The 22,602-nt window shown below is 35.9% G+C and overlaps 4 protein-coding genes across 4 annotated transcripts; 2 read left to right on the forward strand and 2 right to left on the reverse strand.

The window, feature by feature from the left end:
- Window positions 1–1,971: 1,971 nt before the first annotated feature.
- Window positions 1,972–4,814, forward strand: LOC110415686 (gibberellin receptor GID1C-like). Its single transcript, XM_021427379.2, has 2 exons — window positions 1,972–2,326; window positions 3,165–4,814. Exons 1-2 carry the CDS (start codon window positions 2,288–2,290, stop codon window positions 4,158–4,160), a joined length of 1,035 nt encoding a protein of 344 aa, XP_021283054.1. The 5' UTR covers window positions 1,972–2,287; the 3' UTR covers window positions 4,161–4,814.
- Window positions 4,815–7,523: 2,709 nt separating this feature from the next.
- On the reverse strand, window positions 7,524–9,732 carry LOC110415233 (uncharacterized). Its single transcript, XM_021426818.1, has one exon. The coding sequence runs from the start codon at window positions 9,576–9,578 to the stop codon at window positions 7,629–7,631; it is 1,950 nt and encodes a 649-aa protein (XP_021282493.1). The 5' UTR covers window positions 9,579–9,732; the 3' UTR covers window positions 7,524–7,628.
- A 1,228-nt stretch (window positions 9,733–10,960) lies between these two features.
- LOC110415774 (nucleoside hydrolase 3-like) lies at window positions 10,961–16,318 on the forward strand. The gene is made up of 13 exons (XM_089783437.1): window positions 10,961–11,010; window positions 11,290–11,473; window positions 11,783–11,962; window positions 12,210–12,320; window positions 12,618–12,932; window positions 13,013–13,189; window positions 13,284–13,559; window positions 13,791–13,913; window positions 14,148–14,345; window positions 14,573–14,826; window positions 15,094–15,295; window positions 15,476–15,784; window positions 16,001–16,318. The coding sequence occupies exons 1-13, from the start codon at window positions 10,961–10,963 to the stop codon at window positions 16,316–16,318; spliced, it is 2,697 nt and encodes an 898-aa protein (XP_089639563.1).
- Window positions 16,319–19,236: 2,918 nt separating this feature from the next.
- On the reverse strand, window positions 19,237–21,305 carry LOC110415431 (histidine-containing phosphotransfer protein 1-like). The gene is made up of 6 exons (XM_021427093.1): window positions 20,979–21,305; window positions 20,635–20,765; window positions 20,435–20,503; window positions 19,807–19,878; window positions 19,641–19,713; window positions 19,237–19,526 (listed from the first exon to the last, which is right to left on the reverse strand). The coding sequence occupies exons 1-6, from the start codon at window positions 21,036–21,038 to the stop codon at window positions 19,482–19,484; spliced, it is 450 nt and encodes a 149-aa protein (XP_021282768.1). The 5' UTR covers window positions 21,039–21,305; the 3' UTR covers window positions 19,237–19,481.
- Window positions 21,306–22,602: the final 1,297 nt, after the last annotated feature.

Consider the following 22,602-nt stretch of genomic DNA (forward strand, 5'->3'; position numbering starts at 1 on the left):
TGGATGGATAAGAGAGAATCCCGATTCCTTTCTGAAGCTGCGTTTGATGTATAGAACAAAAAAACGTGATTATCGAAAAGATAATTTTATAATATGTATAAATTTATATATATAAATTTCTTAAATTTAGTAAAATTAGAGTTGGACAATTCAATTATTATTTTTTTATTTTAATTTTTTCAATTCGGTCGAATTTGAGCAGAATGCTATATTATCTTGACTCGACTTGATTATATCCTTAAAACGAAACACCTTCTAATTTTAATCTCAATAATAACATAAAGAGTGGCTAAAAGGGTAGATGCACGAGTATGAGCATGAGTATCTAAATGTTTTGATTTGTAGCTATAAGGTGAGAGAGCAACTTGAAAAATGATTGTGTTGAGCTAAAGTTACTAAAAAAGGTATAGTAAAAATAAAATGGGGTTACTATTTGTTTGCAAGTGACAACAAACAAAAAAGGGTAGGAAAAGCACCAAAAACTTATCACCCCAAATTTAATCAAATCCACATGAAAAGAACAAGGTGGGTATTTTCCAACTTGAAAATTGCTTTACAGAGGTGTACAAAAAGTATTGATTTCCATATATTTGACTTTAAATAAAAAAAATAAAAAAAATGACACTTATTGAAAATATTGATAGCATTGATAGTCGATGATGTTAAGCTTGCATTCAAATTTAGATCAATTATTCAAATTTAATAATAAAGTTATATAATAAATTATTTGAATTAAAATTTAATTAAATCAAATCAAATTTTAAAAAAAAATTAAAATTGATCCTATTTAAACTCCACCACACAAGAAAGCAAAGTTTCTCAAAGATTTGTACAAATCCGCTTAAATTTGGGATGGGGCCTCGGGGAGGTTCGGCTGGTAATGCGCGCATGAATCGTGATCACATCCATCTATGACCATGAGGAGGAAGCCCCCTCACTTTGAAAACGACAAACGCTACAAAACGAAACGGTATTCCTTTCCGTATTCAGTGGCATTCCCGTGGTTTCCTGTCTTGAACCGGGGCGTAATCGCCATTTGACGAACGTCCTTGAATTGAGATCTGACGGACTCCGTTTGTCCTCACGTGACCTGGCGTCGGCCGCACGCACGGTAGCTTTTGTCCCCTCCGTTCCCAGTTTTGTTTCTTTGTCCAAATAAAATAAAAATAATTTATTTATTTATTTTAGTTATCATTAACTTCCTATTTATTAGTATGAGTTTGTTTGGTCGGTAAGAGTGCAGCCAAAATAAAATCAGTGCAATCCAATTTATTTACTTCAAAATAATTTAATTTAATTATTAACATAAATTTAGATTAAAAAATATGTAATTTTATTTCTATAAATTACACTTATATTTTTTTATAATTTTAATTTTTCAGTTGTATATTTTTCTCAATTAATATCTTGTAAATAATTTATATTCTTGAAAAATTAAAATTGTTAATTTTTTTCAATAAAATTAGCAAAATATATTTAATTTTACTAAATAAAATTAATAATCTAATTATCGTGAAAATAAAAATTATTCACTTGATATTAATTAAGACAAATACCATAAAACACAATGTAAAAATAAATTGAAATCATGAAATATGTAAATAAAGTCTGCTCTTTTTGTTTTTGGTGCAGATTGATTGAATTTGTTTATGTGTGAATTTCAAAATTATGTATCTAAAATGAAAATTGTAAATCTATTTTTTATATTTATTTTTAAATTTGAGTAGTGAAATTATAATTTAAATTTTTTTAATGAGCAAAATAAAAAATAATAAAAACAATTATGCAAAAAATAATATATAATTAAATTTACATCTAAAAGGACCCACAGAACAGTTATCTTTCGGCAGCTCACTTTGTCGCCTCTGATGTCTACATTCACTTCATGGGTATTTTAGCATCTCCCTATACGTATTTTCTAACGTGCGCACCTATTTCCAATCCTTCACCCACTCCACACAACACGCATACAGCCCCCTCTCTGTTTTATTGCAGTGAGATTTTATCATTTTATCGTTTACTCTCTCTCTCTCTCTCTGTTTTCGTTTGAAGTGATTATTAAGCCCAAAAAAATATTGTTTTGAACTTGATAATGTCTTGAACAGGAAAAGAAAAATAAAAAGCAAAAAAGAAGAGAAAAAGGAGGGATATTAGGAAGAGAAAAACTGTTGGTTTGGGTTATTTTGGATTTTGGGTTGTGATATGAATTGTGTGTTTTGGGGTTGTTCTTCAAAAGGATCTGTCTTGAGCTTTTGGGTTTTGTTTTCAAGTCTTTAAAGAAGGGGAAATGGCTGGAAGTAATGAAGTCAACCTCAATGAGTGCAAGGTACAATCTTTTTTTTCCTTCTTTTATTTCCTTTTTCAATTTGTTTCATTTCTTTCTATAATTGGGTTGTCAAAGATGGTTTATTTTTATGGATTTTTTTATTTATTTTCGGTTTTTTTGGGGGTTGAATAAAGCTAAGTTTTAGCTGATTCTTGTTTACAGCTGGTAGTGTTATCAAATATTTTTTTACTGGAGATTTTTTTTTTAATTTTTGTGTTTTGGGTTATTGGAAGTTGATTCTTTTGCTGGTTCTGGGGTATGGAGCAATTTAGTTTGACTGTTGAGCTTCAACATCATACTGGCTGATTGTTTTTGGTTTTTTTTTTTTTTTGTGATTTGGGTTTGGAGCTCTTCTTTTTTGTTTGTCCAAGAAAGTTGGAATTTTCTCTGATTTCAGTTCAGTCTTTGGAGTGGTTTTATTTGGAGGGTTTGATTGGATTTCCAAGATCATATAAGTTAGTGGAGGATTTTTCAATTAGTTGTTGGTTTGGATCACCTTACTTCGGAGGATAACATTTGACTTGAATATTTTGTGAAGTTTATGGAGTTAAACATGGCTAAATTTTGCATTGCTTATTAGCATCAGAGCATATTCTTACTAATTTTGGTGTATCTTGACAAAGAGAGTACAGTTAATTTCTGGGGTCTCTAGGGTTTTCTGTTCATTTATTTAGTGACTTTAGACTGGTAATAAAAATTGGTAGTGTAAAATCTTCTTTGTTTTAGATATGATTTCATGAGGACTTCGTCGCTGTATGTATATCTACTGCACTTTGTTTCTTGGCAAGATGAAGCTCTTTTTTGATTTTTTTTTTCTCTTTACCTTTGTCTCTGTTAGATGGTGGTTCCCCTAAATACATGGGTCCTCATCTCCACTTATAAGTTGGCTTACAATCTTCTTCGTCGACCTGATGGCACTTTCAAACGTCACTTGGCAGAATTTCTTGATCGGAAAGTCCCTGCTAATGCGAACCCAGTTGATGGGGTTTTCTCATTTGATGTCATCATTGATCGTAGCACGAGCCTTTTTAGTCGGATTTATAGACCAGCGACTGCTGAAGAGCCTCAGCCAAACATTGTTGAGCTTGAGAAGCCTGTTACGGCTGAGGTTGTCCCTGTTATAATTTTCTTTCATGGTGGAAGTTTTGCACATTCCTCGGCAAATAGTGCAATATATGACACTCTATGTCGCCGATTGGTAGGTGTTTGTAAGGCTGTTGTGGTCTCTGTGAATTATCGGCGTGCACCTGAAAATAGATATCCATGTGCTTATGATGATGGGTGGACTGCTCTTAAGTGGGTTAACTCTAGATCATGGCTTCAAAGTCAGAAAGATTCAAAGGTTCATATATACTTGGCTGGGGATAGCTCTGGTGGTAACATTGTACACCATGTCGCAGATCGAGCTGTAGAATCAGGAATTGATGTATTGGGAAATATATTGCTCAATCCAATGTTTGGTGGACAAGAAAGAACTGAATCTGAAAAGCGTTTAGATGGGAAATATTTTGTTACTCTACAAGACCGGGACTGGTACTGGAGAGCTTTTCTCCCCGAGGGAGAAGACAGGGATCATCCTGCATGTAATCCATTTGGTCCTAATGGTAAAAGTCTTGAAGGAATCAAATTTCCAAAGAGTCTAGTAGTGGTTGCTGGCTTGGACCTTGTTCAGGATTGGCAATTGGCTTATGTTGAAGGGCTCAAAAAGGCTGGCCAAGAGGTTAAACTTTTATATTTGGACCAGGCAACAATTGGTTTCTACTTGTTACCGAACAACAATCACTTCCATACTGTTATGGGTGAGATAAGTAAATTTGTGAGTTCTAACTGTTAATAGGATTAACTTTACCTACAGGCAGCCATAAATGACAGGAGCTTGACATTCCACTTGTGGTAATTAAGAAGTTTGCAGTGTATGATTGTGTAGTATTACTACTTACTGTCGCATTAATCATGGCATTATTGCTAGCTGGCTTTCTTGGGCTCTGCTTTTTCCCTGATTTATAGAGTACCGGCCTTGGTTTATCTGGTGAAGAAGAGGTATTTCAGCACGTAGCTGGATCAGGATGTGTTCTGGTCTGCATTCAATCACCTGGACTTGGGGTGTTATAGTTTGATGAAGCTCCTGTGGTGGTCATGTTTAGCAGACCACTAAATTTTAAGAATTACAAATTCTGGCTTCTTACCACAAAGGTGAAGAAGACAGGAAATATATCGATAACATTTGGTACCCAATCAAGGGATTGGTGCCTGGCTAATGTTATATAAGCTAATTTTAGAACATGGATTAGAAAGGTTCCATGGTGTTGTAACCCTGTATGTTTATACATATGTGTTAGTATATATAAAGATGTTTGCTTATTGCGGTTTTTAGTTTTTCTTTTTCTCCATTTTAAATTTTGGTATTCGGTTTGCTCTATTGTTTGACACTTCTGGACAAGTGTAAATACAACTATGTTATATAAGATTTGAGAAATTTTGAATTAGAGATTTCTGGCTTATGAAATGCCTGTTGTTTATATTTTATCACAGACAAATCAAACTCAAGCAGGTAGATCCTTGATCACTCATATTGCTTCGAAGTTACTGGTTTCCTGGAACCTTCTGGTGGCAGGGGGCATTGCAGATTCCATGACACTGAATTTATGTTTTCTTGTGGGGTGAAGGATCAGGTTGTGTTGAGCTGCAAGCTTCTTATTCATGGGTTGTGTATGGTCTATCCAGGGTTTGCGTAAACAATGACTCCACAGCTTTTTGGCTTATCTATATGTTTAATCCTAAAAAAGCTGGATTAACCTTTGTTTGAATGATTGATGATTGATTAGCATGGACACCTAAAAAAAACAATATCTGCCAAAATTTTCTCCCCAGAAGATAATTTTGGGAGACAACTGAATGAGGAATCAAAACGTGCGGCCATGTCATCCATTAAATCCAGCCAGGACAAAAGGGCACTCTTAACACTTTGATAAATGATTGGAACCAAATTCTAGCAGTCCATTTTTTGGCCATGGATTGAGATTGATTTGATGCATTCTTGTCATTTCTTGAATAGATGAAATGGAAGAGTAATTTTGGAGCATAAGACTGGATAAAATACAGAAATTGGCTTGTTTGGAAAGGGAGAAAACTATAGAATGGTGGTTGCATTTTAAATGCATTCAAGGGGACCACTTGAGAGGCACACACCATCCTTTTGTAAGCTGTTAGGATTTGCTTTCATGGTGCTAAAAGAATATTAGCATAATGTTAAAGAACAGCTAAGCCCTTGATGAAGACATCAAGCCTTGTCTAATTGACTTGTGTGGACCAACTAAAAGACAATGAGACTAGCATGCATAAATTACTCAGCTGGAAGAAACATTATATCTGGTCTACTCTGCATTCCTGCTTAATCTATTCTATATATTTTTCATGATTTCAAACAACATATGGGATTGTTTTGTTTCTAATCATGTGCTCTCTGACTAGGATTGCGTCTGCCGCATGTGAATTCAAGCTGATTAAGATGGTGTAACTGTTAAGGCTCTGGAAGACACTATAACTCGAAAACATTTTAAAGCTTCCCCAACATTCAAAAGCCTTTTTCACCTCTTTCCCCTTTCTAAAGTCAAACCCTTTTTCCAACCTGGACGATACCATGTATCAGAATATAAAAATGTCAAATCTTAGGATCATGGTCTCCCATCCCATTCCCAAATTCCTTGCATTTTCACTATTTACATTGAGAGATTTACGGAAATGTTGGTTTGAATAATCCGAAAACGAAAGGAGGGACTACCGGATGTCCAGTCAAATTATTACAGAATCATGCCTTTATGATGGCCATAGAAGAAAGTTGATGGACTCTTAACACACTCGCCAGTGCCACAAACAAGAGTCAGATGACATTGTGGCAGTGGTTTTGGCAGGGTTAACTGCATTATCCTTCTCAAGATATAGGTGGGCATAATTTGAGATTGCTGCAAAAAGGGTGTTGGGTAAAATCAGATTTCTAATACCAAGTTTCTGCATGATGTCAATGTCACCTCCAAAACTTACCTACTAATTGGTGCCAATAGCCAGCTCATACTCAAGTTTTGTCATTGCATACCTTCTCAAGCTCTGAATGTTGAGACTTTGTGGTCTATATGACTTGTTTTTGAATAGCTACACACAACCCTGCATGTCTGCATCATTTTGTTACAGCCAAAAAGGAAATAACAGCTACTATCTGCTCTGTAATTCTTAAGTTTGCAATTTTTTTCCTTTTTTAGAACCTAATGGAGCCTTTCCTTTTGCTTCAATCTTTGTTTTGCATGTTGCCTTTCCCTAATATATCAGTTGAATATGTGAAGCAAATATACAGATGCAAGTGCAACTTGAAAGATTAAAATGAGCAGATGAAGCGAAAGTTTATTATCTTTTATCTAAAATCAAATAGTGGAAACATCATGCTTAATCTTTGAGCACAATTAAGAGTAAGTGATCTTCTCATATGACCATAAAATCTTAAGTAAAGATCCAGTATCAATTCCATAGAAAAACTACTTAGATGACCTATTAAGTAACAAGGTTGTAGATGCTGCAGCTTAAATTGTTCTTCCAGAGGGCATAAAACCTGCTGCAACAGATTAACTGGACCTTGGTGTAATGGCACAAAAGAACAAACATAATCATGAACCATATTATGGGAACTCATTAAAATTGATGCTTAATTTAATTTTCCTGAGATGCTGACAAATTTATTTGGGCGATGTAATTCATCTGTCTTACCATATGATTGTCCCAAACAATAATTGCCTATGCACCTAATTGATTGGATGTGTAGAACCAGGTACAATGAATTCAAAAAGGGTTCAACTCCTAAAATCTAAAAGTCTAACTACCTTAATCAAAACAAGCAGGAACAAGTCTCCTAGGAAAGCAATACTTCATGAAGATGAAAACCTTTTGCTTCATATTAACTAATTTGATATCATCAACCATCAATTTGGCTCACTTGATTTAGCATGCATTTTTGGTTTTTTAACTTTCCACAAACAAAGATTAAGAGAAACAGAGTAACAAATATGCAGACAGCAGACCAATATCACCTCTAAAGTATGAAGCATAACAGATAGGAATCATGCTCATAAAGCAGTTAAAAGGCATCCTCTGAGTCTGAGGTTATGAGTCTTGCCTTATCCAAAAAGCATTATTTATCTCTTAGTTGCAGTTCAAAAGTAGCAACATAGCATGTTGTCACATTGAGTTTTCTCAGTTAATCCTAGAAGCAAAAACAACTTGTGCTAAAACAAAATTAACCAATAAACCAAAGGACTCAACGTCCTCTTGCAGCATATGCGACAGATATTGCTGCCAAAAGGGTTGTTGCTGAGGATACCAAAGTCCAGAAACTCTCTTTCTTTCGTGCTTCCACCATACCTATCTCCATGAACTCAACTTTCTGCTTCAAGTCTTGAGCTGTTGTCTCTTTATTCTTAAATGCTTGTTTGATTGCCTCCAATTCTGCTGCATATGGCTGAATTTCATCTTCAAGCTTCTTTTCAGTAATAGCAGCTTCTTCCTTCACCTTTTGATCATTTTCATTTTTAGATTGACATAACAGTGTAGCAGTGTTCTTCAACAGAGTCAATGCTCGCTCATAATTAATGCTGGTTGATTCCATTTTAACCCTCAAATCATTGATACTTCTCGAGGCCTCCAAAAGATCCTTTTGCAACTTATCTTTGTCTTCACTCATTGATCCAAAGTGACTCTCCATCTCCTGCTTTTCCTTGATTAGGTTCTGCCACTCAGCCGTCTTCTGTGCCAGCTCTTCCGCAGTTTTCTCAAGCATCTTCTGCAATTCCGAAACCTTCGTTCTCAAGTTAACACCATTCTGCTTTTCCTCATCCAATCCTTTCAATGCATTGTCCCTCTCAAGTGTTACTTGATCAAATGAATCTCTAAAGTGGCTAACTTCAGAAATCAATTCTTTGTTCTCCTTTTCATGATCCTCGCATGCCTCTTGCACCCTATTCACAACATTCCTCAGCTCACTCACTTTGTTGCGCAACTCAGCATTTTCATTCTCACAACTAGTTTTGACCTTTTCAATCTCAATTTTGTCTCCAACCAATTCCTCAATCTTCTTCTGCAGATCGTTTAATTCCTTCTCCTTCATTTCCAAAACCCTTCTAGTTATATCACTTTCCCCCAACAACAACTCAATTCTTCTCTGCATATCATCCGACTCCACCATTGTCATTTCCAACAATTTTGAGACTGAATCCTTTTCCTCCCTTAACCTCTCAATACTCCTTTCTTTTGCTCTTTTTTCTTCCACCAATGCACCAATCTCTATTGCCCGTTCAGCCTCCCTATCCATAGCCTCACCACAATTCTTTTCCAACTCAAAAACTTTAGACCGCAAAATCCCCTCTTCTTTCCTCAAACTCATTATAACCTCACTCATTTGCCGTACTTCCTTTTCCATCTGATCAATATTCACTCTTTGCTCATTTTTCTCCATCTCAATCTCTTTCCTCTCCCTCACAACCGCTTCTATTTCTCTTCTCAAACTCTCAACTTTCTTCACCATATCCTGCATGTTTTTGTCCAATACATCTCTGTCCTTCACCACCGAACTCTTCACTTTCTCCAACTCCTCTTTCTCCCCAACCAACCTATCATATCCCACTTTCAGTTTCTCTATCTCTTCCACAAACTTTCTCTCCTTTTTCTCCATTTTCATCAATTTCTCTTTCATCAAACTACTCTCCTTAACCTGTAACTCAAAATCATACCTTGCTAAATCTCTCTCTCTGCAAGCCAAACTCAACCTTTGACTCTCATTTTCAAGACTACCCATTAGTCCATTCACCTTAGTCTTCAACTCCCCAATCTCCCTTTCACTCCCAGCACCCATTTCCCTCATTTGGGCATTCATATAAACCCAAAGCAATCCATGTTGAAACTCCAAGCTCACATTTTTCTCACTCTCCTCACCGTCAAGTCCCTTCCTTTCACTCAACTCAGCCTGAAGGGCTTCATTGGCGTGAACCAAGGATTCAATCTGTTGCCTCTTTTCAACCGCCTCTTTGAGAAGCAAAGCGTTCAGAGACTTAAGATTTTGAAGCTTCCCATTAGGATCTTCCATGGAAGATTGGCGACTCAAAGGGTTGTAAGATTCTGTAAAGGTTGAATCTTTAACAGGGTCATGTGTTTCTTGAGATTGGTTTTGTTGTTTGTGGTCTTTGGCTTGACGGGACTGTTTCTTTTTGGCCATCTTTGGGAGTATTAGAGATAGGGTTTGGATTTTGAAGGCTAGGGTTCTTATGGTGGAGAAACAAGATACGGAGATAGACTGATAAAAAAAGCTGTGAAGAAAGGAGGGATTTTTTGAAGAGGGAATAAAAAAAAGGCTCGTTTTGAGGATTCAAATATTGGGGCCCAAAGCTCAAGGTCTGTTGGGAATTTGAAAAACCATAAAATAATGGGATCTTTGGATTTGGTTGTGGGGTTTTTCTTCCACAGTGACACTCCATTGTGTTCATGTGGCTGCTTTCCATTGGTAAATTTTTATTTTCAAACATAATAATTTTGTGAGTATTTAATAAAAAATAATTATGATAGCGTAATGTCTCGATTTTAGACCGTGGCATTAATAGATAAAAATTTAATTTTGAATTTATTTATCATAATAATTTATATTTTAGGGTATGCTTATGGCAAGTAATTTTTTACTTATCATTCATTGCTTTTACTTATATAGATAGAAAGCGTAAAAAAGGAGAAAGAGCCTTGAACTCAAATAATAAATCAGAAAAAATAAATGGAATGAAAGTGTTTTATGTTTGGGAATTTGGATAAGAGGATTGGAACCAACTCTTTGGTAGAAGGATGCATGTATTACCTTCAAATTAAATATAGAATGCATGAATGAAAGTGTTAAAATGAGGAGAAAATTTAATGATATGCAAATGCATTAATTCCTTTTAGTGCACAACTTTCAAAGGATGGAATATCAAATTCCTATATTTCCTTTTTTTCATTCTATTTTATCCCACAAAAGAATTACACTAGGAAAAGATTTTTTATCCCTACGACTAATGAACTTTTTTACCCTCAAATACTCCCCATGTGATGAATAAATTTAAAGTTGATTTACAATCAAGTCATTGCATGAAACATTGCTTAACCATTTCATTTTTTGGTTGAATATTTGGTCTCTATTTATTAATTTACTTTCCAAATTTACTTCTAGTTAGTTATGGAATTGAATATATAATTGGGAATTCCTTGTCATAAATAGCAAGCAACTTTTTCATAATATATATATTGGAATATTTTTTTGGGATGTACAACATATGGTATATCTATATGTATGCAAATAATCAGCCATAATTCATTTTCAAAAAGAAGAGAAAAGGAATAGGGAAATTTTATTAGAAAACAGTCTAAGCTTCCATGTATGGAGAGAGCAAATCATTTATCATTACATTAGTTTCCATATACGTTACACTATATTCATGCGTTATTCTCTGTCTGTTGGTTCTTTCAAGCCCTCCTTTTGACCCCACTAGATTATTTAAACCTATTTGTTTTCTTTTTATACCTTTCCCACTAACAATATTCAATAAGTTGATTCAACCCATATAGTGTAAAACTATGTATGGTTTTGTATGGAATCATGAAGTTAGAAGACTCTTCTCTCAAAGGTTCTTCTTCTTCCTCTTCCTCTTCTTCTCCTTTTAGTATAAGTTTTGAAGATAATGAATTTACTTTACATATATTTTTATGTTCATGAATTTCTGATGACTAGTTCATGTTGGTGAGCATATGCATGGGAATGAACCATATTGCTAGCTTAATTTTATGTTTTTCTTTTTCCTAGGAAATTAAGATATGATCAACCTTCTTTTCAAAGTTTGCATGGGATTAATGGAACGATGTAATTGATTTTTTCCCTTTGGTTTTTGGTGAGTAATATATTACAGAGCAATGAGAGTGGTATGGGTAGTGGCCATGATTGGAGGTCTAGGAGCTTTTGTTAGCTTTGTGGATCCTGATCATCATCTTCATCAGCCTCATCGGATCCTGGTTGATACAGATGTTGATACCGATGATGTTTTTGCTCTCTTTTATCTCTTGAAGCAAGACAGGACTCAATTCCATTTGCAGGTTTCTCTCTCTCTCGCTCTCTTTCTCTGGAATATCACCATCAATCTGCAGTATAGTTGCTTATTGTTTATCCAAAAGAGCTCTTGCTCCCTCTCTTTTTCCAATATCAACATCAGCCAATTGAGTATATTATAAAGAGATAAAAAAACAAAGGTACTAAAAGCAATTGCAAGCTTATCTAACTCTAATAATTCATTATCCGTATGCAAAAGAGAGATTAGAAAAATATTATATATCTGATTTAATATTGTATAATTTCAATCACACGCGATTGATATATTATTAATTATTAATATTTATTGATTGCAGGGAATTACTATCAATGCAAATGGATGGAGTGATGCTGGCCATGCCATCAATCATGTATACGATATTCTGTTTATGATGGATCGTGATGATATTCCTGTGGGAGTAGGAGGTGAAGGTGGCATTTTAGCCAATGGTACTATCCTTCCCAATGTTGGTGGATATCAACCCATAATTGACCAGGTTCATCTCTTTCATTAAAACTTTGAACATAGGCATATTCAGTGGACCAATGAGAGTGTACCATGTGTTGTCGACAAGGCTTTTTTTTTTTTTTTTTGTCAATGAAACTTAATTTTGGACTCTCCATTGGTATGATCATTCTTTTGGTCCATCATGAAAACTGAATTGGCAATACTATTTGGAGGTTGAGCTGACAAAATGAAGAAAAGCAAACCATGTATGCTTAACAATTTTTGTGTGGTGGCAGGAAATGTCAACTGCTGGGGAATGTAGATATAGACAAGCAATACCTGTGGCACGAAGAGGGCGTCTTGATGTCAACTCTAACTATGGCCTCAGAAAAGCTTTCCTTCCACAGGTCCCCTTTTCCGCTTCTTGAATCATATGTTGGTTGCAACAACATTAACCATAAGTAATGACTTGGTCTAGGCATTGTTGATCATCTTACAACAACTTTTTAAGCTTAAATGTATGGTCCTTGATAAATTAAACCGAATTGCTTCTAGTAACTGATTGGAGCTGATATCATGACACCTTTTCATGTTACTCTTCTAGTTTTGGTTTACAATGATATATGAACGGTGCTTGAGGTTGAATTCATTAAGCTTAAATGTGTTTCCAAGTCCTACTGACAGGCTTCCTCTACATGGCATAGGGTAGCAGGAGGTACACTCCTCTCCAGCAACCTACAGCACAAGAAGTGATGAAAGATGCAATTTCTTCAGGTCCTACAACTGTCTTTCTTTTGGGTGCACATACAAACTTTGCCATCTTCCTCATGAGCAATCCTGACTTGAAGAAAAATGTTAAACACATTTATGTCATGGGGGGTTCTGTTAGATCAAACTGTCCAAAGAATGACAGCTCTGATAATTCAGGGGAGTGTCCTAATATTGGTAACCTCTATCCCCAAGACAGCAACCCATACGCTGAGTTCAATATATTTTCAGATCCTTTTGCTGCCTACAAGGTAATGTATGGTTACTTCTGGTTGGTATTCATGAACTCATAGTAGTGTATTTGTTATTTGGATCTTTTTCTTTTGAGCAGGTGTTCCATTCTGGTATCCCAGTCACACTCGTTCCTCTGGATGCAACAAATACCATCCCTTTAAGTAGGAGTTTCTTCACGGAGTTTGAAAGGAGACAGGATACATATGAGGCAAAATACTGCTTCCAAGCTTTAAAAATTATTCGCGATACCTGGTTAAGTGATGTATTCCATGAGGTAATTTCTCTTGAAATCCTTTCTGGTTCATGCTTCCCTTTTTATCTAGTGGAATATATTCATCTAAGACATCCAAACTGATGAATTTTGGCAGCAATATTGTATGTGGGACTCTTTTCTGGTTGGTGTAGCATTATCTATAATGCGAAACTCTAGCAATGGAGAAAATGAGTTCGCTGAGATGCAATATATAAATATCTCAGTGGTTACCTCTAATGAACCTTATGGAATATCAGATGGCTCCAATCCGCTCATTACAGGGAATTCAATGCCAAAGTTTAAAGTAGACAAGAATGGGGTGCATAGTGGCCATGTTCAAATGGGAATGCAAGATCGTTTTTGCCTTCAGAAAGGAAAAGGGAAATGTCAGGTATCATCAATACAGACTATAGCTGATTATAATACTTAGGTCCTAATGCTTAGTTCATAAGCAAGTTGAATTAATACTTAATTCAGAAGAAACAACGTATGCATATAGTTTATTTTGTCCAACCATGACTGATCAGGTTCTGTCATTAAAAGATATTCGAAGCTGGTTTGAAATAGTAACTATGTTGATGAAGTTCTTTCGTTCTCTTAGAGAGTTATACAATCCTAACAGGATGGTTACACAAAAGAAGATACTGGAGAGGATGCGGTACGTGTTCTTGCTGCAATGAAAGCTAAATCAAACCATGAAAATGGGAGCTCACTTCAGAAAGAATTTTATAAAAGCTTTCTCCGAGTAAGTAAGTTCCTATAAACGTTTTCACCTTACCACCTTTTCTTCTGTTGTTTAATCAATGCTTAAAAGTCACAGACAAGTAATCAGGAAATGCTGAATGATATCTTGTTCTCTAAGATTAGGCTTTCTACTTGACATAAAAGTAAGTGCAGATAATGTAATTGACTGTGGTCATGAAGCTGGTGCAATGTTTTTGGAACTGAATTATAGTTTCATGCTCTCTGCTAATTGTAGGTTATAAACAGCCCTGAGAAAACTGGAAGGTTTGATATCAGAAAACAATATCTTTTCCACAGGGAGGTTCTTCATAAACCAGATTTTGGAAAGAAGATGAGTGGAAAACCAGTTGTTTTTGACATGGATATGAGTGCAGGGGACTTTCTAGCTCTTCTATATCTCCTCAAATTGCCTGTGGAACAAATCAACCTCAAGGTACAGTAGTTTATGGTGGATTTGCTAGGCCTAAATCCCAAGCTAGATTACTATCTCATGAAGTTAAGCAACTGTAACTGTGGATTGAACAAATATGGCAAGGTTCCACAAGTTACATTTAAGCATTACTAATGTTCAGGCTTTACATGGAACAGGACACCTAATTATTCCCTATCTTTATGGATTCTCACAAGTTCCTCATGCTTGATTTTTCTATGTTCAACTAGGGAATACTAATCTGCTCAACTGGCTGGGCAACTTCTGCAACAATAGATGTTGTATATGATATACTACATATGATGGGCCGCGATGACATTCCAGTTGGTCTTGGTAAAGCATTTGCAGTTGGGCAAGCCAATCCAGCTTTCTCTGCTATTGGAGACTGCAAGTACTCGAAAGCTATCCCTCATGGTAGTGGTGGTTACTTGGACTCCGACACATTATATGGACTTGCTCGTGACTTACCTCGAAGTCCAAGAAGGTGACATTCCTGGCCTTCAGATTTTCATTCTTATATGTGTAGTTTGTAGAATGATTGGATATGAAAAATACATTTTAAATGCTTTGGCCCCTTCTCTACCAGTTGTGTAAGCATTAGCTTTAGGTAGCATCCAAGACGAAATCCTCAAAAGAACTGATAGAATTCGAACTAATACTATATTAACAATTCCATATACATAAATGATTTCAAAACATCCATAAGCGAAAACAAGGTTAAACATATGTGGCATTCTGATAACTTTTTCAGATACACAGCAGAAAACTCTGTCAAGTTTGGAGCTTCTAGAGATACCGATCATCCTGAACTTAGGCAACCGTCAGCGCTAGATGTTTGGAAGTCTATAGTGGACTCTTTGGATGCAGGATCAAAGATCACTTTGTTAATGAATGGACCTTTGACAAACTTAGCAGAGATCATTTTGTCAGAGAATGCAAGCTCAATGATTCAGGTAAACAATGTCAAAATGGTCCTGTTGTAAATCATAGGCAGGCACCTCTAAGGGAATTGCACTGTCATGTAAGAAATACTTGTTTTGATTTTCATTATTTCACAAGCGTTGCTGCCCTATGCCAGGAACGTCAAGCCTAGACCAAATGATGACACTGTCTACTTATGTCTTCTGATGCAGGGAGTATACATTGTTGGAGGACACATAGCCTATGTCAATGACAATGGGAAAGGAAATCTTTTCACTGTTCCCTCCAATGAATATGCAGAATTTAACATGTTTCTTGATCCTTTAGCTGCAAAGGAAGTTTTTACTTCATCTCTGGACATCACGCTTGTTCCACTGCAAATGCAAAGAAGAGTTAGTTCCTTCAGCTCAATTCTTAACAGGATGAATCTCACAGCTCTGACACCTGAAGCTTTGTTTGTCCAACGTCTACTCTCAAGACTTTGGCAATTAGAACAGGAACATTATAGATATCATCACATGGTAAATAGAAACGTTCAGGCATATATCTTATGATGTCTTAGTTCAGTTATAAGGGTGTTACATTCTTCCAAAGAGAGGTTGAAACCGATGATGGACAAATGTTTCAGAGATGATATGTACACATAGAAATGCTTAAAATGATTTTTACATTTAAAGAGAATTTGATAAAGTTTTGGACTTTTAATGATTGACTGCAACAATTTTGTATCTTTGCAGGATATATTTTTGGGAGAGATCCTTGGAGCAGTAGTCTTGGCTGCAAATCCACACTTGAACCAGACATTTAGGTTGAAGCCTCTTAAGGTCTTGGCAGATGGAGACATAACAAATATAGGAGAGATTATTATTGATAAAGAACAAGGGAAGCAAGTGCTTGTTTTGGAAAATGTTAATCCACAGGCATACTATGATCATTTTGCAAGGGTCTTAGGTGATCACAGGCAGTCCGCTGTGCTAGGAAGCTTTCATGAGCAGGAAAGAATGTGGAATTCACCAGCAGCAAAGACAAACATCGTTCATAATCAGCACTCATAAATGTTTGTTTGAACTTCATCTATCTTTTTAAAAACAGTTTTGACACCTTTTGCTTTGGAATTCAACTGCAAATATGAAAGAAGCTGTTTCTATGTTGTGTATCAGCATAGCAACAAGTGAAGTTAAAGAGAAAGTTGCAAGATGTTTGTCTTCCTTTGTGTTGCCTATCTCTTTCTTCTAAATTTCAGCTACCTGATCCAGCTATTCATCATCATATCAGATCCTTCAGTTAATTGAACTTGATTTACAATTTACATGAAAATTTATTTTACTTCACGCATAGTTATATGTATATTATACAAATGAAGATACATATGCACCATTATAAGTAAAGAAACAGCATTTCCTTTTCAATAATGAGATTAGATTGCGGTTAATCATTTGCTAATCATTCAGAATCCATAGCCTTTATTTCAGTATTGGGACAATCAAGAGAATATTCATGGAGTCCGCCTTTGGAAAGAAACATTCAGATATGCTTCAGATACAGAATATCAGAGATCATTCAATAAAATTAAGTAAATATTAAGCAATGATTCTCTGATTTATATAACTCATCAATCTTATTGATGGGTACTTAAATGGAACCGGTCAGTTTTTTTTTACGTCCTTTTTTTTTTTCATATTTTCTTATTGTTAAGCAAACAAACTTCAAGTATTGATTAATAACTTAATTTCCCATCAAGTAAAAGACATCATCAGGTCAGGTCTGACAGTTGTTCAGATTTAGCTCTTTGCACTTAGCATCATGCTCTCGGGTGATGATTTGGACATGTACTAACCTTTAGTTTGCATAGGAAACTTTGAATGCTCCCTGATTCTTCAACATAAATGTACTGACTCGTGTCTTTCAATGTCTGGGTGGTTGTAACTTAATAAGTTATAAACTGTGACACCATGGCAGTGCATGAACATGCTTATAATCCCTGCACTTGGATCCATCTGTCCTTTGCATTACTCATAATATTAGCATGATATAGCATAAAATGGAATCTCCCCAGCTGGAAATTTCTTTTGGGGGGGCAAGGGGAGGTACAGTATCATATTTGAATTAATATTATTTAAAATTTGGCCATGCCTACCATGGCTTTTGCTTTTCCGCAGTGATGGATTCCTTCTTCATTCTGATGAATCAGTGGCTAGATTGCCAAAGGGGTTTCACATTTAGTTCTTGAATCATCCTGTAAATAGTTTGATAATCCTAGCAACCAGGTAACCAGTTCATGGTGGTGGATTCTTTCCTGAAAGTCTGAGTCAACATCTTACGGGTATAATCATTGTATGTTTCATCTTGGAATTGAAAGCATGAAAAAGATTGAACTAAGATGGGTCGGTGACTTGGTGGGTGATGATGATATCGATTGTTTATAAAATATGAAAGCATGAAAGAAAAATTATTTGATATTCTGTCATTACAGCATGTAATTTGGCTTTGCTTGCAGGATTACTAGCAAACAAGGGGGACATCCCATTCATGTGAAAATAGTTGACCTTCATATAATAATCATGTTCAATGAATGTGAAAGAGATCACACTGAATGGTGATTATAAAAGAAAAACTTTCAGACTTCGAGAGAAATCACCCCAACAACGTGGGGTTTGGCCTTCATTTTCAATGCCTAAAATGCAACAATAACCCACTAGTATAATCATTGAAGTACGTCAATGGAGATATCCTGTCTGTAACAGTGAATGGACGGTGATAAAATTTTAGTTGGCCGATACATTTTCTGTCCTTGAAGATCTCCATCAACTTACATGGTGGTTGAACTCATTGACCAAAATGGTTTAATCTATATCCAATTTAGCCTGCCATTCAAATTTCTTTTCTGGGTTTAATATGAAAACTTGCCACTTGCATGGTTAAGTGCTGCCTTCACCTTGATGAGTTGATTCAGACAGACCAGTATATGGAAAAACATCTGATTGTCAACTTGGCTGACCTTGTCTAGCTGACTTCTAATTGAGAGAAGTTAGTATCAATAAGAATGGTTTTAGCAGAAATTGTTTGATAAGAATTGTTGTTTCATCAATATCATGAATCTGTACTCTTTATGTTTGGTTGCAGACTGTAATACACTGGTAGGACTAGTTGCTGGAGGATTATCAAAATTGATTGCTTAAAAGTTCAACTTTTTTAGTTTTCCTTTTTTTACCCAACTTCTGTTGAATTCCACTTGCTTTACCTAAAAGGAAGGTAAAAGAACAGGAAAATTCAGAATTATTACTTTTTAATTCCGCATATTGTAATGTTTACTTTAGAATCAAGTTCTAGAACCTCCATAATTCTTGCACCAGTAGACTGCTTCTTCTACCTACTGTGGGTTGTTGTTTCATGATGCTAAGAGAATCTCCAATCCTAATCTGCAGGGACGAAAGAATGACTCAACCACTCCTACCCCACACTATCATCTCTTGCAATCTGTTTTGCTAAAAGGACTGGCTCTAGACATGTCTGAACTATGCTTTAAAGGGTTAGAGAGAACTAAGCTGAATGGTTACTGTTGGATTGGTACAGGTTTGAAAGAGGAAGGGCTTATTCTTGTTTCTATGAGTTTAGACTGTGTTCTGTCATCTTGGTGCTCCTGCTTAGCTCACATACTTGTGCTAGACATGTGCCAACATGCAACACAACTGGGGAGCTAAAAATCAAGATTTTGTTTGGTCTGGTTTCAATTTTAATGGATAATGACTGCGCAATAGTTTGATACATGGCCCTCTCCAGGCATAGGAAAAAAATTTTTTGGTCTCATTAGGCCTCAGCAGCTCTGGTAGCTTTGATGTATACATTTCCAATCTCATAAGTCAAAGTGTGCTCCAAAGGATGGAGTATTCCTGATAAGAGCTGTTTCTTTTGTCCGTATGTTGTTTCTAAATCGATTGATAATTATTGGAGCTAGAAATTCAAAGATCAACAAACAGAAAGCAATGGAGAGGTAAAAGCTGGAAGGGTTTATTCACATTCTTTGTCATTGCTCATACACTGGATATGATACAAGCTTAAGCTCGAAAGTAGATAGAACCCTTCAGTAGCTTAGGAACCCTGCTAAAAACTGCAAGACAAGCAACAAAGACGAGAAAAACTTTTCTACATAGCCAAAATTCCATTTTGGTCTCTGGTTTTTTTCTCTGCAGATGATCATAGGCCTCTCTGAAGCAACTATTACATAGGAACTGAGCCTCCAGCGGCCAAGATCTGTTGTTCAAGCTGCAGTCAAACAAAATGGAAAATCAATTCTTGGGAGTCAAAAACAAGGAATCTGGATAAATCCTGTTCAGAAAAAGACTATCTCTTCTGATGAGGTAGATTTCTCAACATTACCTTGAACATGGTTTCAAGCTTGGTTTTCACAAGGGAATACTCATGCTTCACTTGTTGGAGGCATTTAAGACACCTATAGAAGACATCAAGGCTTGAAACTTCTCACAACTATATTAACACTAAAACAAATCCACAGCAATGATCTGAGGCATGAGAAAAAACTCACCCTTCCACATTCTGCTCCTCGCAGTCGTTGCGGAAGGCTATGCAGACTTTCTGAACTCTCTGAGCACCGATGCTGTTAATTTAAGAACATTTTATCCATGAGATAACAGTGACAGAAATATGAAGAAGAACTTGTTCCTATGACCAGAGATAGGCTAAGTTATACAATTAATAGTCTTTTTTCATGTGGGACACATAGTGGAACCCCGATCTTAAAATAGGTGAAAAATTGATGGCCATAAATACAAGATTAACAAGTACAGATTTGTTATAGCTGTGCATCAATATGAACCCTGTGGAAGTAGATTTGCAACTTGAAACTGATTCTGGCAGTGACAGAATCTTATTGACGTTACTAAGTTTTCATCTCTAGGACAACTAATAGTATTTCGTCCATGGAGAAACAGCAAAAATCATGATGGTACATGTGCTTTAAGGGATGAAAAGTATGTTGGTACAAAATTGGCTTTAACCATTGAAAAAAACTATTTACTTACAAAAATGCATATGGTGTTTCTCATGCTGGAAACAAGTGGTGGCAAAGAAGATTACCCAAAATGGAAAGAAAATCTCATCTGAGGCTAAAATTAGAAAGTGAGGTTTAAAAATAGAGAAAAGAAGACAAATACCTGGAGCTGCTACCCTTCAACTGGTGGACATGAGCATCCAACCTTTTGAAATCTATGCTCTGCTGCTCTCTACATAAGATCAGAAACAATGACCAAAAGCCACGTTAAGACATGCAGAAATGTCAAGAGTAAACCAAAGCAGAAAATAGAGTCCTTGATATCAATTTACACCATTAGAAGATTATGAGTAAAATCCTCACAGAGCTTTAGTCAGTTCATTAAGAAGTCTTTCAGAATCTTCAAAGAAAAGAGACACCACTTCAACCACAAAATCTGGGTTATTCTCATCTTGGAGTTCCTGAAGTTGGGTAAATTGCTCGTCCAGGAAAGCCTACTCATAAAACAAGGAACTCATCACCAAAAATCTAATCCAAAAGCAAAGCAACCTTCCTTCAATGACTATGGTCACCAAGCATAGCAAACTACACATCCTCATGAAATGGGGTTAGGAAGAAATAAAATGATAAATAGCATAACCAACAGGCAAAAACAAAGCAACTTTGTTCCTGAATGTCCACAGTTTCTAATATAACAAAAAACTAACCTCATGATAGAGTGAGGCTCGGTAGTCAACTAACTGCCTTTGCAACTGAACCACATCCATTGCAGCTAGCTTTTAAGTCACCTTCCCACTTGCAGATCTTACAGAATTATATCATGCTCTTTCCTTAAAATGAGTGGAAAGCTGAGCCTGATTAAATGGATATTATAGTGTTAGAAGCCAAAGAATCTTGCCCTTGGAAGTGGGCAATAAATAACTACAGTATATGTAAAGTCACTCCTTTCCTCTCTCTCTCTCCCTCTTTTGTTGTTTTTTCCCTTTCTCCTCTGGGTTTGTGTGTCTGTTTTCTTTGCCTCCTCTATTTAACCTCATCATTTATGAGCAAGTTGAAAACTCTGAAATATATATATATATATATACATATATATATATATGTATATATTTATATAAAAAAGCAACACAAGATCCAAAACTTGATGCCATGTACCATTCACCCTCCCCATCTTTTTCTTTCAGTAATTATTGCTCTTTCCCTTTCTCTCCCCCGCCCCCCTCCCCCCCACACCCGCCTTCCCTCCCTCATATCATTTTCTTCAATATGTTTATTATTATGTTTTCCTATGCAAAGTGCCAACCAGCCTAAAGGATATAGCAATGCTGCCAACACCGCATTCAGTTACCAGATAATTTATTCCACTGTCAGCAGTGAATTCCAATATTTTAATCATGGCAGCAACAGTTGAGACAAAAAATTTTCACACCATATCTCATTGATTCATTATTGAAAATCCAAATCCACTTAAGTTAAATGCCATAGTTCATGTCTCAAGAAACACCAAAAAAAAAAAGAAAACAAAAGAAAAAGATCAGTTGGGTGGCACCAGACAGAAGAAGGTTAGGTCAGTTTTATTGGGGCATGCATATTTTGCTGACACATGCAAGATTTCATTTGCTTGGAATGAGGGACTTTTTCCCTCAAGGTAATTTAGGACATTGAAAAGACTGCCATGTAAACTCCTTTTTAACAGTTTTGCAAGAACCTAATAACATGGGATGAAAAAGACCCACATTTTCAGGCCAAATTTTGCAACAAGTGACAGTGATGTGAAAACCATGTTACATCCCTTTGCATGAGAGATATTTTGTTTTTGGGTGAAGTTTTGTCTCTTCTGGAACCAAGTAATCAAAAGGGTGATGCTGTTATTCAGTCTTTGGCAAATAAAAAGTGTAAATCTAACATCCTTATCTTAAAAAAAAAAAAAATCAAGTTGGGTATGATTATGGACTCTGTAGTTGTTACAGCAGAATATCCATTTCTATCTTACCTACTACCCCCTCTCTTCCCTCTTATCCCTTCTCTCATTTTATGCCTATGTGCTTGTCAATCTTTTGAAAGAATCTTATCATGTTGCTGCCCTTTCATGCCACAGTTGTTGTATGTGATGTTGTTGTTGTCTTGTTGGATAATATGTTTCTATAGATTAATTGGTTATAGGAGTGATTCAGGAACAGAGACATCTGGCCACAGAACATGCTTTAAAATCTTTGCTTTTGGCTTTTACTTTCCCAAGGTTACTTCAATCTTCCCACATTCTGCACTAGCTGAGGGAGAAAACAACAGGAAAAGCAATAAAGGAAAGTAGAGGCAAGGAATCATTTTTTCCTT

The sequence above is a fragment of the Theobroma umbraticum genome, unplaced genomic scaffold (assembly GCF_002168275.2).
Source record: "Theobroma umbraticum cultivar Fairchild unplaced genomic scaffold, ASM216827v3 scaffold_147.0, whole genome shotgun sequence".
NCBI lineage: Eukaryota > Viridiplantae > Streptophyta > Magnoliopsida > Malvales > Malvaceae > Theobroma > Theobroma umbraticum.

Coding starts and splice junctions, on each gene's coding strand:
- LOC110415686 (XM_021427379.2), top strand. CDS start 2,288: ATGGCTGGAAGTAATGAAGTCAACCTCAATGAGTGCAAG. Junction 2,327..3,164: donor TCAACCTCAATGAGTGCAAG/GTACAATCTTTT, acceptor TGTCTCTGTTAG/ATGGTGGTTCCCCTAAATAC.
- LOC110415233 (XM_021426818.1), bottom strand. CDS start 9,578: ATGGCCAAAAAGAAACAGTCCCGTCAAGCCAAAGACCACAAACAACAA.
- LOC110415774 (XM_089783437.1), top strand. CDS start 10,961: ATGTATGGTTTTGTATGGAATCATGAAGTTAGAAGACTCTTCTCTCAA. Junction 11,963..12,209: donor ATCAACCCATAATTGACCAG/GTTCATCTCTTT, acceptor GTGTGGTGGCAG/GAAATGTCAACTGCTGGGGA. Junction 15,785..16,000: donor ATTATAGATATCATCACATG/GTAAATAGAAAC, acceptor GTATCTTTGCAG/GATATATTTTTGGGAGAGAT.
- LOC110415431 (XM_021427093.1), bottom strand. CDS start 21,038: ATGGATGTGGTTCAGTTGCAAAGGCAGTTAGTTGACTACCGAGCCTCA. Junction 20,504..20,634: donor AATGAACTGACTAAAGCTCT/GTGAGGATTTTA, acceptor GATCTTATGTAG/AGAGCAGCAGAGCATAGATT. Junction 19,527..19,640: donor AGCTTGAAACCATGTTCAAG/GTAATGTTGAGA, acceptor GTTTGACTGCAG/CTTGAACAACAGATCTTGGC.